Below are 14809 nucleotides of genomic sequence, written 5' to 3'. Positions count from 1 at the left end.
ACAACTTAAGCAAAGGACCACCCCGCTTAATCCCTTCACCGACGAAGACTACATAGTGACTCCAACTAGTACTGTTTCGACTTCTTCCCTCCCAGGTCCCTAACCACCAACCAAACCCAACACCCTTCTTGAACCATCAATCCCAAGCTTATATTAACTACCCCCCAATCCCAAGCTTATATTAACCCTATCACCACTGGTCCCACCTACTTGGCTCCCCCACATACACTTGCCTCCCCCACCCCATGGCTACTCATGTACCAACCCCTCAACCGCCCCAAGCCACATCATCTCAGCAAGGGGAGCTCAAGTAGCCACGGCATCATACACCAATACCCCTCATCCCGGAGCAACACTAACATACAACCCCCTGCCTATGCAAATCCCATAATATCAAGCATGCACTCTCTCAACCTATTGGCCATACCTCTCATGCATGCTAGTCCCACAAACACCCCAAGCCTATCAAAACCCACCCCCAGTGGTCTATGCGGAAGGTCCTCTAGTACCTCCGACCACTAACAACTCATATGGGGCCCGGCCTAACCAAAGGTTCCCCAATTTCCGTCCTCCCAACACAACCCCACCCGGCCCCTTATATGCTACTGTTGTGGGGGGAGCGGCCACATGCAAGCTCAATGCAATGTACTAGAGGGCTCCCCCCCATGCCTAGATTGTCTAGAGAGCCAAGGCCACTACACCTAGGATTTTCCTAAAACCCCCCTAGTTAACATGGTGGAAGTAGTGGTGCCATCTCCCAAGGCTAACAATCCAATAGTGGCGGTAGTCTCCTGGTCCCAAGGAACCCCAAAGAAACTAACTCCTCCCCTTGATGGTGCAGTCCACCCATCCATTATGGAACAAGATTATAAGGAGGCCAACCATGGAGGAATTCACTCATACACCACCCATGGAGAAGGAAGCATCCCCTACCTTGGTCATTCCCCCAACAATCAAAGGCGGGTGAGGGGTCTACCCAACACAAGGTTAGTAATTTACATTGGGAGGCAGTATTGGTAGGGGAAAAGGTGGAAATAACCCTTCCTCAATTATGTGGTTTGAGCCAAGAAATAGGAGAGCAACTATTAGGCTTGGTCCAACACTGGGTGGATTTGAAGGCTACTCAGGGTGAAGCCACATCTAGTAGGAGTGGGTGATGGCCCATGAAGCAAGAAAGGGTATGCCTTGTTATCCCAGGAGTGGCTAATCATCGAAGCCCAAGGGTGACAGTCTCCTTGGGAGGAACTCAAATTGCAAGGCCATTGTGGATGGTGGTTCTGGTGTTAACCTCATGCCCCTAAAGCTACTAGGAAAGCATTGGGTCTCTGAATTTCCAAGCTAGCTCCCTTCGCCATCAAAGTGGAAGACCAAAGGGAAGTGATGCCCTTGGGACTAGTTAGGCAAGTTCCGATCACTTTTGAGGGATTAGTATTTGAAATGAATTTTTTGCTGTTAGACCTCCCACCAGCTAAAGGGGCCTACAACTTGCTCATTAGAAGGCCTTGGTTGGGCAGCTCGGGTGATCCATGATTGGGGCTTGGAAAACTTGCATATCTCTAACCAGGAGAGTGCAAGGGGCACTGCCCTACATGACATTGCCTTTGGAAAAGACCCCCTATGAGAGTGCAAGGGGCACTACCCTACATGACATGATTCCCATCTAGGAGGGAGGAACTAGTGAAGAGAGAGAGCAGGAGTTAGCCAACCCCTGGTTGGAGTTCATGACAATCAAGCACATGCTGGTGCACGCTCCAGTACTCATCACCTCGAATTGGGAGTTAATCTTCCATGTGCACATGGATGGCAGTGCAATAGCAAGAGGAGTAGTTCTCGTGCAACTAGATGTAGAACTAAAGATGGATAGGCCTATCCACTATGCAAGCAGGTAGCTCAATAGGGCTAAGAGAAACTACTCAACCCACAAAGAAAAGGGTTTGACCATAGTGTACTCATTTCAGAAATTCAAACACTATTTATGTCATCCCAAAAACTAGATGACTTATTGCTCTCATTGACCAAATTATGATCCATATGGATACCCGAGCTATGAAGATATAGTGAAACAAAGAACGAGATACTTCAATAACATGTCACACAAGCCATCTCTATAATGTATCCATTCCAAGTGCTTGCACTATGTTTTCAAGTATCCTCATAAAGTCGCCACACACCAAGCACCCTAACTCCATCCCGAACCCAATGCCAAACCCCAATATCATATGTCCGAGTGCCAAACCCCAATGTCTGAGAGATGCAAAAGCTGAAGATAGACTTAAAAATAGGAACGATTTATCCAATGGGTAAAGGCATGCTCGCAAAACAAGTTTGACACAACCATTCAAATATCTATAGAGCGTGCAACATAGAAGCTCGAACCACTTCAATTGATATCTATAGAGCTTGCAAACAAGATGTTGCATGGTGAAGATGAGGTCCCGAAATATGAGCCCTTCTCGGAGCTTGACAACTTCGAGGATTGGATTCTTGTTTGCACTCGTTCATAGAAGCTTGGGACAAGGCGATTTGCACGGTTGGATGTGCCAAAATCATATCCCTATTCAAGTTGGAGGTGTTTGATGTTTGAAATAGAAACGAGAGTGGAACGCCAACTGCTAGAGGATTGACATTGTTATATGTACCAGATATTGCCTGGAGGTTCTTCATTAACATATCTTTATGGTGATAGGCTATTTTTGGACTATGATGTAGATGCTGGAGCTTCATGCAGATTTTAATGTGGTAGTTTTACATGGTCCACTCCATGCTCTTGGAGTGTGGACATCATTATTGATGCACGGTTCTTCATATTCATATTGAATCATGATATAGCATGGTATTGCATATACGTCATGTGATTTCATTTCTGGCATATATTTATCATCTATGTGGGTTCGATCTTTGAATTGAAAATTTGATCCACCGGGTATGCCAAGTGTTTAGTGGTCACATTCACATGCATGTGACCAACTGTTTAGTGGTCACATGCACATGCATGTGCCAAGTGTTTTAGTGGTCACATGCACCTGCATCATACACATTTACCTACACACAACAATAATGGACATTATGACATTAGTGTATAGGAATGCACAATAAAGTGTGAACACTAAGAGTCTTTTAGTGACATTTATATGCACTTGAAAGTATTTTAGAAGGGATGTACCTTTTCATTTCTCATATAGACACGTAGGGGTTTTCTTGTTGATTCTCTCACACGACAAGCAATGTAATTAGTCTCTCATATTATCAAGCAATGAATGAAGGAATCATGCAATACAATGGCAACATGAAACTTTAATGACAATCTGTGTGTTAATCTTCGTTGGAAATTCACTGCCAATAGTTACACACGACACACAAAGCTGGCAAATCCACATTTAATAGATCTGCTGGAAATAAGGATTGTTATATTTATGATAAGTACTACTTCTGAAGGTGGAGGAAGGCTAATCTAGTCCACACAAGAGGGGGTTATACAGTGAATATCACGGATGATGCCAACCTTAAATTGGAGGATTTCAGTATACAACCGAATTGGAGGAAAGAGTGCCTTACAATTCTAGAATACAACCATCAATATATGTGTGCACCACCAACACAGAGAGTAGATCCTTTGTACATGCGACTCAAGAAAAGGTGGACACCATTGGAGTTTCAAGAAGCAAAGGAAAGAGATTCACATGTCTGCTACAACTTCCATGTATTCGTTTGCCAGCAACATTTATAGATATAGGAGATCAAAGAAAGTAAATTTTGAATTGGATACATGCATGGTGCCGTATTCCGGACCCAATAATTGTAGCCAGTGTTCGATTCTTGAAATTGCTTATAGTCTTGATAGATCAACCCAAAGAAAGATATGATGGATACGGTGCTGATCAGTTGCAATTCGACATGAATTAAGGACCAAGTGACAATGGCATGATGTTATATTATCATCGCCTAAGGTGTCTACCATCATATATGCATGTCACATTCGAGGATATGGTCGACACTGGATTCTGGAGATCACATGCCGTATTTAGAAGAACCCTAAAAAAGTTTCAGTCGCACTGAAACTTCTATCGTTCACGAGTTCAGGGACCAGGTCTTTCGACCTCGGTAAACAGGTTCTGAGAGGACAGAACCTACATCAGGTAGGGGGGATGTTAATCCCATTCTAGATTAACAAATATGCTCCTCCATTTGAGGACATTAATAAGTGTCATGCAAAGGCACTATAAAAGTTGTACATTATGAGATATTGGCCACCCAAGGCCTTAGTTAAAAGTAATTTTTGGGCGCCCAAGTGTGAATAAGGGCGAATTGTATACAAGGCATTTTCTCATAATAATGAATGGACACAATCCCCCTTTGTGCTATGAGAGTTCTTGCTTTTTTCTGGAAAAAAGAGATTGAGAGAGAGCATTCTAGCACTTGTGCCCTCTCTATACTTGTATGTTACATGCTTGTCTTGAGGAGTGAGAGAGAGTGATTCACTTGTGTGGTGGCCTGAGAGACTCTACGGTGACAGCGTGGAGGTGGAGGTGGAGCTTGGAGGATTTGAGCTTCTCAAGTGAGCTTGGAGACCTCAAGGGACACAAGTTTGAAGCATTCGTAAGTGCCCTACGATAGTTGTGTTCTATTGCTCTTTCCAAAGGTGAATGCATTGAGTTCCCTCTTGGAGGTGTGGTAGCCCATAACATGGGGATGAAGGGCTTCTGGAGGATAGTGTCCAGGATGCTGCCAAGATGTCCAGGATGCTGCCAAGATGTCCAGGATGCTGCCAGGATGTTTTTTATGAAAGTGTCCAAGATGCTGCCAAGATGTTTTTTATGAAAGTGAGGATGTATTAGAGGATGGGAAGATGTGTGCAGGTTTGGTGGAGATACAAAGTGTGGTAAAGTGCTCAGGTTTGAATAAAGGGAAGAGAGTTGGAAAGAATGAAGAATATGGAAAGGGCCTGGCCAAAAGGTGTGATTTATATTTTAAATACTTGGTTCTAGTATTGTAGTCCCACATGGTCTCACATTCCTCTTGCTCCATTTGGTTCCACTTGGTGAGAATACCACAATAAAAGTGTGTCTCAATATGTCATAGTCGACCTTTTAAAGTGGGTTTAGTGTCTCAATACCTATAGTCGACCTTTTAAAGTGGGTTTAGTGTCTCAATACCTCATAGTTGGCCTTTTAAAGTGGGTTTAGTGTCCTAAACCATTGGTCTACTTTGCCTTTGAGGCAAAGCCCAAATGAGCAGATCTTGGTGGGATCATCAATCCTTCCCATGGCTTCATAAACTTGATTAACAAACTTCTCTAGGTACTAAATGGGATCTCTAGTTCCATCAAATTTAGTCATCATCCTTAAGATGTGGATTGGCTTAATCTTGTCCAAATCTCGACCTCTAGGTATTATATTCGTGGTAACTCTCCTTCCCATTTCAAACACCATCCTTAGTATGTCTTCTGCATATTCATGTTGTGATGGAACATAGGGGAATGGTTGCACAAAATCCATTGTCTTTGGGTTTGGTGTGTTTCATGCCCCATGGGGTTGGCCTAATATGGTTTCCAATAGCTTTGTCCCATGCTTACTTGGTCTTGAGGCTGTAGCCGCTCTGCTGATGAGGAAACATTATATGATTACCCTTGTGGAACACGTAGTTTCGAAGTAGTTCCTATACTCACGTAGTTTCGAAGTAGTTCCTATACTTTACCTTTCCTAGGATTCATTGTTCTGTGTTTGAACGAAGAGGAATTGGAACCATGTTCTATGGTGAAGAAGCTTCCATAATGGGATCCTTTAAGAGGTGGGACATGTCTCGATTGCTACGAGAGTGGTTGTGGCTTGCTTGGCCATGGCTAGCTTGGGGTAAACCCAACTTAGGATCGACTTAAGAGTGTGGCGTCTGATATATGATTGGAGAACCTCCCGTTGGAGGGAACCTTGATGGTTCTAGTCATACTCCCACTCTTCATTAGAGCTTTGCCCAAACATGGGGCAGTGTAATGCCTTTGCATCAACGTTATGTTATTATTTACCGAACCTATTAGCAAATCTGGAGCCTAGAGGACCATAGAACCTCCAGAGAGAATGGTTGCAGGCAACAACCGGAAGCAGAGGAGAGACTTGGAGCAGCCAGCAATGATCCAACACTTGAGCAAAAATGATGAATGAATTAAATGGCAAAAAACCTATTTTTATATACATCATGAAGGGGCTAGTCATCTAGCATTAAAACCCATGATTGAGGACAAAGTCCATGATTATGAAAAATGCCTAATAGAAGGTGAAAAAATACCCAAAAACATCAGATAAATATGCTGAATAAAAGAGGCAATAAAAAGGATCAACCGAGGGTAGAGATGATCATTCCAAACACCTCCTCTTAGGTCCAACATGGTGGTTTGACTCCCATGTGGGTAGCGAGCTGATCAATAGTATCTTGAGGAAGAGGTTTGGTGACGAGATCAGCTAGGTTGACCTGAGAGGGACAATACTCTAGAGAAATGATGTCGTTTGACTCCCATGTGGATAGCGAGCTGATCAATAGTATCTTGAGGAAGAGGTTTGGTGACGAGATCAGCTAGGTTGACCTGAGAGGGACAATACTCTAGAGAAATGATGTCGTTAGACCAACTTATGAATAAAGTTAAAATGAATCTCAATGTGCTTGCCATGAAGAGATGAAATACATGCCAATGCCAAGGTACTCTAGCTGTCTATATAAGAATGCAAATGGGAGAGTCCAAAAGAACATCAAGATTACTCAGTATTTGCATCAACCATATCACAAGTACCCAAATAAGCATGGTACTCAACCTCAATGGAAGAAAGAGAAACTGTAGTCTGCTTCTTGGATTTCCAAGAAATGAGGTTGGAACCTAAGGCGAAGCAGTAACCAAAAGTGGAATGCATAGTATTATCCTGATCACCTACCCAACTAACGTCAGAGTATCCAACAAGTTCAATGTCCCCTCTGTAAGAGACCATAGTCCAAGGTACCAGATAAGTATTGAAGAACCTTTAGAGCGGCCTGCCAATGAGAATGTTAGCAAGGAAAGAACTAACTAAGAACATTGTCACTGTAAGAAATATTGGGCCGATAAGGATGAACAGAGAGAGCAACAATTGTCCGGATAGTGGTGTATTTGGTTGTAGGGACAATAGTCAATACCCTCAATCTGAGAATACCCCTTTGCAACCAATCGAGCTTTGTGTTTATCGAGAGAACCATTGGCATGAAACTTGGTTTTCAAGACCCACTTGATCCCAATGACCTGCCTATGCAAAGGCTGGTCCACAAGCTCCCAGGTACCATTTCTTTCAATGGAATCAATCTCACCCTCCATGGCTACGCCACTCAAGAGCAAGAGCCACTTTAGTTGTAGTAGGCTTATATGACTGCACCACTCTACTCATCAAGGTGAGGTTACAAGAATGACAAAGTTGTAATCTCTGTGCCCGTGTCAAAGGTGTTGCTGAGGAGTCTGCAAGCTGATGAAGATCAATATCTGAGATATTAGAGTCACGAACAATGGCTTCGAACCATCGGGGAAGCCTGGGGCAATCCTTCATCACACAGACACAGGAGTAGGAGAAGCTAAGGGTGGAGAAACTTGAGATGGAGAAGCTTGTGTTGGAGAAGCTGAAGAAGGTGCGGGTATCGGGAAAGAAGAGAAAGAAGCAAGAGGATGAGGAACCTCTATGGTAAGCTCAAGGTGAGACTGAGAATCATCAGACGAGGGTTCAATAAAGTGAACATTGTGGGAAATCACGAAAGACTTCATCTTTGGATCCCATAATTTGTAAGCTTTGAATTGAGAGCTATAACCAAAGAGTTTGCACTTCCTAGATTTGGAATCAAATTTGGACCTTGCAGAATCACGGATACGAGCATAAGCATCACAACAAAAGACCATGAGATGTGAAACTAAAGGTTTCTGTCATGTAAAAGCCTCCTCTGCTGTCATATTAGCAACTACCTTTGTGGGAGAAAGGTTGATGATGTGGACAACACTAGTGGTCACAGCTTCTTCCCAAAAAGAGAGGAAGATCGAAAGAAGAAAGCATGGTATGGGCCATCTCCTGAACACTCATGTTTTTGTGTTCAACCACACCATTCTGTTGTAGAGTGCGAAGTATGGAGAATAGACAGCCAATACCTTTTTGTGAGCAGAAATGGTGGAAGGCTTTGGAAGTGAATTCTCCTCCATTGTTGAACCTTCTGTGTGGTCACATTCTCAACCAGAGCCACCCACACTAGAAAGCGAGAAAAAGCTTAAGATATTTGTGCCAAGAGATACACCCAAACTTTACGTGAGAAATCATAAATAATAAACATGAAATACGTGGCACCAACCTAGATAGTAGTCCGCATGGGATCGCACAAGTCCATATGGATAAGCTCCAAGATGTGAGAAGGCTAATAAGTAACCTTGTGAGTGAGGAAAAGACTCACTATGTTACTTGCCATGCAAACAAGTCGCACAAGAGAGTGGAGGAAGGGTTTTAGTTGTGTAAGACCCTCGTCCTCCTACTGAGAAGACAACTGCTGAAGAGAAGCATAATTCAAGTGCCTGTTTTAGTGAGCATGCCACACCATTGTATCCCCTGAGCTACCTAGGCTTGATATCTTTGAAGAAGTTGTAGCAAATGAGAATGTGACTCATTCAAAGAACCATCGAAGTGCTTTAACCTGTAAAGACTACCTTTCGATACACCTTTGGCAACAATTTGCAAGGTGTTAGTGTCAATGATCTCAAGAATTGAACCATCAAGCTAGACATTGTAGCCTTTCTCTGCGATCCAAAACACTAAGAACGGATTGCTAGAAATTGGGAACATAAAGCAGAACCTAGGAGAAGAGTTAAGTTGCACGTTGCCCACACAAGAGGCCTCAAGGTTGAAAGCATCGCCAATGGACACAGTCGAACAACTAGGCTAAATATCATGCACAAATGACCTATCATGAGTCATCTGGGTAGTGCACCCACTATTAAACCACCAAGTTCGTAAGACATGAGCTGACAAGAATAGGTGAGTCCGCAGTAAGCTCCTTGAAATCTCTTTAGTGGAAGAGGAACTCTGGGATTGGTTGGTAGATGGAGAGGTTTGATTCATGGTCTTCTTTTTTGTAGAACCACCTTCTCTCTTCTTTTCGTGACAATCAAGCTGAATGTGATCTTTGTGACCACAATAGCGGCAAGTAAGATCCTTATGAGCAAGATTGTTAGCAAGTTTAGAGTCATCTTTGTTGCTAGTGGAACCCTTAGACTGCCATTTGCCTTTACCTTTGACCTAGAGCAAGGTCTCTGAAACACCCTCGCTTGTTTTCTTCCTCATAGCTCTATCATAAAGCATGCCAACAGCAATATGCATATCGAGAGTAGAGGGAAGAAGTGATAGTATCACGAAAAGCAAGTTTTTGACAATTTGGCAAGGGGCCGATGAACAAAGTTCTTATCAGTAGCCTTGCTCCCCTAAGGGACCAACTGGTTCTGGATAGAAACAAATTTTGTAATGGAATCCACGATGTTAACAATATCAAAGATCTCCAAGCTGGAAGCTAAATCTCTAAGACAATCTTCTGAGTAGAGTTCTCTCTACAACACCTCCTTTGAATGGCATCCCACAATTCTTCTGTGATCTCATTGTCATCAAACTGATGAACAACAAATGGTTTAAGGTTAAGAATGACGAACACGTATACCTGACCATCCTTATCAAGCCAACCACCCGAGGAAAATTTGCAATTGGTTGGGTGTCAACCCTAAAAACAATACCCCATAGCCAATGATATCATAGTAAAGTCTTCATCTGCAAAGACTAATCAAGGTAGTTGGTCCTATCTAGGATGGATTCCTTCATAAGTTAGGGAATAGATGAGATGACACTCGATGTAGAAGCCATGGAATCCTCCTCTTGTAGGTACCCAAGGCTTGCTGCTCCTCCCTAGACACTAAGTGAGGTGAAATAAAGATACTAAGCCATACTCCCGAAGATCAAGGCACACGCATGAAGCCCAAGAGCTGACCAGATGCACGATTAAGTATAGGACGAAGAGGCTAATGGAGCAACTGTATAGTGCCACCACCAGTAAGGGTAAGGACAAAATACAAGTGTAGGGACAAAATATAAAATATAGGTATGCTGCACAACAAAATTGCGTTAAACTGCAAGGAAGGAGGTTTTTTCAAAATATAAAACATTGGCCGATGGTCTTCGTATAGAATGCAGAAACAAGAGCCTCGATGCTGTGATACGAAGAGAGAATGGTTAAGGCAACATAAAGGCAGCAAGGCAATTACTATGGAGTCACAAATCCCTTGTTAATAGAAGTTCAAATAGCATTTCTTCAAGCTTTTTTATTTGAGCAAAGATTGAATGTGTCTCCTCATTATTGGCAAGAGTGAAATCCTCGTAGATTGAAGCATGCATGTGAGCTTGAGCATTTCATCGAAGACAAGTATAGTCAGTGTCATGGCATATTTTCTGTGTTTTCAAGGGAGTCAATAATGATGGGAGCATGTGAGCATTGCTATTGGATAGACACATCTGCTATGTACAGAATTCCACTGACCTCTTAAAAAATGCTTGATAAGTTCCCTGCTCATGGCATGACAACTAGATAATTTTGCATCATCAACCATAGATAAAAACAAAGTTATAATGCAAAAATTCTTCGAATGTGCAAACAAATGTGCCAGCCCTACACGATAGGATGGTGAAGCTGCTATTTCTCCACTCCGCTAAACGTGGCTGAGAGGAATCTAGAAATACATGTAATAGCTCATGTCATATAAATAAGCCACAAGCCATTTTGAGTCTGTAGTCACTCCATGATTCAAATATTGGCAAATTCATTTAATGTGGACAAATTCCTCACTGTCAATACTTAAACTAAACTTGGAATATAACTTTTGGTGGACAAGTTTTTTTTTTTTTGGGGGGGGGGGGAGGATTCAGGCTCCCTTCACCCTATTGTGCTTGGATTCTAGATAGCTCGCATATGTAAGCAGCCTCACTGCCCAACAGCCCAATTCAGACACTCAAGAACTCATGGTGGCAGTCCTATCTTTTGAAGGGCCTGGATCAAGCAAAATATACAATAAAAGAACCATGATTGTGGGTACTGATAGCTCATGGGGGGCTAATTACATCTAGTATTGCTTCTGATAGTTAGCCTCAAGTGTGGACCACTGGGATATTCAACTTTGAGTACACTCTAGAGGGGGTCTTGGATGTTCATGCTCCACAGAACAAGGTAACTCCTGAGTTACTTCTATAGAAGATGCAATGTTTTGAGTAGCCTGATTGCCTGGCATTACTTTACAACACTAGGTGAGAACTTGCTGTGATGGACATTAAGGCTGTATGAATACACTGGGATTTTGGTTTGCAAAAACCCACTTGCTGAAAGCATAGCTTCACACTCCACTGCTCATTTTTTACATTCATTACCTGATGCAGATTCAGTTCACTTGGTGCTCAACTGAACAAGAGGGTGAGATCATTATCTACCTGCCCAAAAAGATAGAAGAAATAATACAACCCCTCCATTATATAAATCAGAAAACCAACCAAGGTTCTACTTTCAACTGGGGATGTTTGGTTTGGAAGTGGCTGCAGTCTTAATAGTACATGACATGGGACTAATAAAAGCACATATAATACTGCTGCACAAACCCACCTCCATCACCTATCATCTTGATACAACTCCCTGTTGATCTCGAAAGTAAACCAATAAAATAGACTTTTGGACCCAAATCTTACTCGGGCACAAACTTTGAACTTTCACTTGTTTTGTAACACCACCTAAAGACTCCTCGTTAATGTAAAAAGCATGAGAAGAAACCAACGAGTTTTCAAGCTTACTAGCTCCATAACTTTGAGAAAGGGGGTTCACCATTTCACGACGCCTCTAAGAGAGCAGGGCATCATCCTTGAGTGACTTACAGTCCTCATATTTTACTTGGGCCCAATGTCCTTGAGGGCACATATCTGCTCCTCACTCATGGCAGACATCACTGTTACCACAAGATCCTTTCCATCTGCAAACCCTTCCTTAATCTGCACAAATGAGAAAGTCATGACCCTACATGTTAGGGCGCACCTGTACCCCACTCAAAAGTATACACACCTGATCAGCTTCCATGCAATGACACTGACACCAATTCAATAATACAGAGATTCAATCAAAGCCAGTCAGCTACTGAACAAAACTTTCACCTGGGTTAAGAGCGCGTCATCAGTAGGAAGCCTCAGATCATCCTTAGTACCGCCATTGTCCATAAGGAGGCTAACCTGCATATATTGTTGATACACATCAGCAGCCTCACAACATCAAGCTCATATAACGAAACACATCATACTCTAGACCTGGTCATTGCATTATCTTACAAAGCCATCCTCCGAAATGTCAATCAACTGATAATCAACACGAGTAACTTCAGGAACCTGAAACAGCAGGTAGAGTCCTCTACTTAAGCATAAAAATATCTCCATAATTGGCACAATCCATTTTAGCAGTTCAAACTAATGAAGAGGTAAATGTGTCAATGGTTCTGGAATCCTACATCACAGTTGTGAGAGGAAGGCACAATATCCTCCAGCTTCTTGCCTGTAAAGATGTCAATCGCCACAAAGTGGCACTTAGCATGGCCGTGTTTTCCAGTTTTGGAAGTGGAAACCTCCACCACCTGCCATATCCACAGACAAAACCAAATAAAATGAGCTAGAAGGGCAGCTGTAAGGCACACAGAGTCGTACCTGAGTTCACCTTCAACCCTGGCACTACCCCAGTACAGCCTGAAGAAAAACCCAAACAGCATACGAAACCTAACAATACAAATCTGGAATTAGAACCCTGACAAGGAGAAGCAAATCCTGCACATGACCATTCAAAAAGCCATGACAGTGCCTGGAGGGTATGGGTATGGGGGTCAACAAAAACATATCCGTAACCTGAAAGATTACAGAAACTTAACTTGGAATGCCTGAAAAAAACAGCACTAGAAAAAAAAAACTATCTGCAACTGCTACTAAAGTTGTAGCCAAACAGAAATAGATTGTCACATAATTAAAACACTGGTGGCTAACCCACTCCATACACAGGAAAGAAAACCATAACCATTTTCTACAATGCAGAGACTCCCCTATCCCAGCATACACAATGGCTGGTGACTCAGAAAACAGAAGAGAACCATAAACCTTCAGAGAAACCCTAACATGATTGCTGATGACCAAAAAGCCAGAAAATGAGGGCTTTAACAGAATGGGGAGGGGAGGGAGAGCAGCTTGAGAGGCTCAAGGAACCCCCTTGTCTATGCACAGAATGGCTAGCCATTACACTGGCTTGAATGGGAATCTTAAACCTACACCCCTAACCCAAACCCAACTTGGAGTCGAACCTTAACCCTAACCCTGAGAAGCAAGAGAGACCCTCACCTTACAGGGGCGGTTCTTAATGACGATGTAGCCATTCTTGCGGATAGTACCGGCCTGCTGCGGAAAGGTCTTGGAAGCTCCGGCGTCGGCCTTGTTCTCAAAGGTGTTCTCTGAATCCGACATGGCTGCCCAAGTTCAATCGGCGAGCAGAAAAGAAAGGGCTTGTGACAGAACCTAGCAGCGATGACTATTTACTACTACTACTACTACTACTTCCGCATCATGCCTACCAACCGTCCGATTCCCTCCATCGGACGGCTACCGAATTGACCCCTCACAACTAAGGTTTCTTGGCTCTATGATTGACCCCCACATCAGTTTTTTTTTTTTTTTTTGTTGGGGGTGTCTCAACATTCTCCTTGTATTGTGAGGATTTTAGATAGCAATGTTCATGGCCTCATGGTAGGGTAGTGGCCCAGTGGGTAGGAGGAGGGTAGGGACATTCTCTTTGCCTCTCCTTTGACAGTTTTCCTATCATTCAATGTCCCGTGTCTCTTGTGCCATATGTCCTCCTTCAAACTTGAAAGTGCCATTTAAGTTCACCCTACTTTGTTTAGGCATTTGTGCACTTTGTTGCCAACAAGTAAGGACTTAAATGGATAAGATTATTATCGCCAAGTAGTTTATGCCACATTGCCTTTTGTAACCTACCCTATAACATGGCATGTTGGCACACCCAGGTAAGTGTACTTAATGTCCATGTCTGGTAGAGATCTTGATTGAATAGTGTCTTCCATTTCTCAAAGGTTCTCCTTGATGATTTCAAGAAAATGTGCTTCTTAACTTGATGATTGAATAGTGTTTCATTTCTCAAAGGTTCTCCTTGATGATTTCAAGAAAATGTGCTTCTTAGCTTCCCAGCCAACTTGCAAGCATGTAGTCAAATGAAGTAAGTGTAGTTTAAGCTCGTGTTTAAAGGAAGTAATTATGACACCAAATGTGTGGAACCACATTCTAGGCCAACTAGTCTTTCCATACATATGATTTTGGCATCACCACACAAGCGAAATATATACTTTAACATGTTGTTTGTATGTCAAAATGAACAATGTTCACACTTAGAAGAAGTGTCTCCTAATGTTCCGTATAGGGCAGTGGATAATGGTCTTTCCTAGCGGCTACGTTGACCTTTTTAAGATCAACACATACCCTAAGTTTTCCATTCCTTTTTGGCACTATCACGATTGGTGACAACCAATCCATATGTTTGATTTCATAGATGAAATCCGCAGTAATGAGCTTGTCTATTTCCTCCTTTACAATTGCCGCATACTTAAGATTCATTTGGTATGGTTCTACCTGGTTAGTCTCAACCCTTTCATGATTGGAATCATATGTTGTACTACCTCAGGTGGTACCCCCTTCATCTCTTTGTAATTCTA

The 14809-nt window shown here is 42.7% G+C and overlaps 1 protein-coding gene across 1 annotated transcript; it reads right to left on the bottom strand.

Moving 5' to 3' along the window:
• Window positions 1–11516: 11516 nt before the first annotated feature.
• Window positions 11517–13614, bottom strand: LOC147617707 (eukaryotic translation initiation factor 5A-2-like). The gene is made up of 5 exons (XM_086775949.1): window positions 13428–13614; window positions 12557–12679; window positions 12381–12437; window positions 12210–12284; window positions 11517–12050 (listed from the first exon to the last, which is right to left on the bottom strand). Exons 1-5 carry the CDS (start codon window positions 13548–13550, stop codon window positions 11949–11951), a joined length of 480 nt encoding a protein of 159 aa, XP_086632075.1. The 5' UTR covers window positions 13551–13614; the 3' UTR covers window positions 11517–11948.
• Window positions 13615–14809: the final 1195 nt, after the last annotated feature.

This window comes from Cibotium barometz, chromosome 36 (genome assembly GCF_041138505.1).
Source record: "Cibotium barometz isolate CiBa-2024 chromosome 36, ASM4113850v1, whole genome shotgun sequence".
NCBI classification, from domain to species: domain Eukaryota; kingdom Viridiplantae; phylum Streptophyta; class Polypodiopsida; order Cyatheales; family Cibotiaceae; genus Cibotium; species Cibotium barometz.
This window is presented reverse-complemented; position numbering and strand designations above follow the sequence as displayed.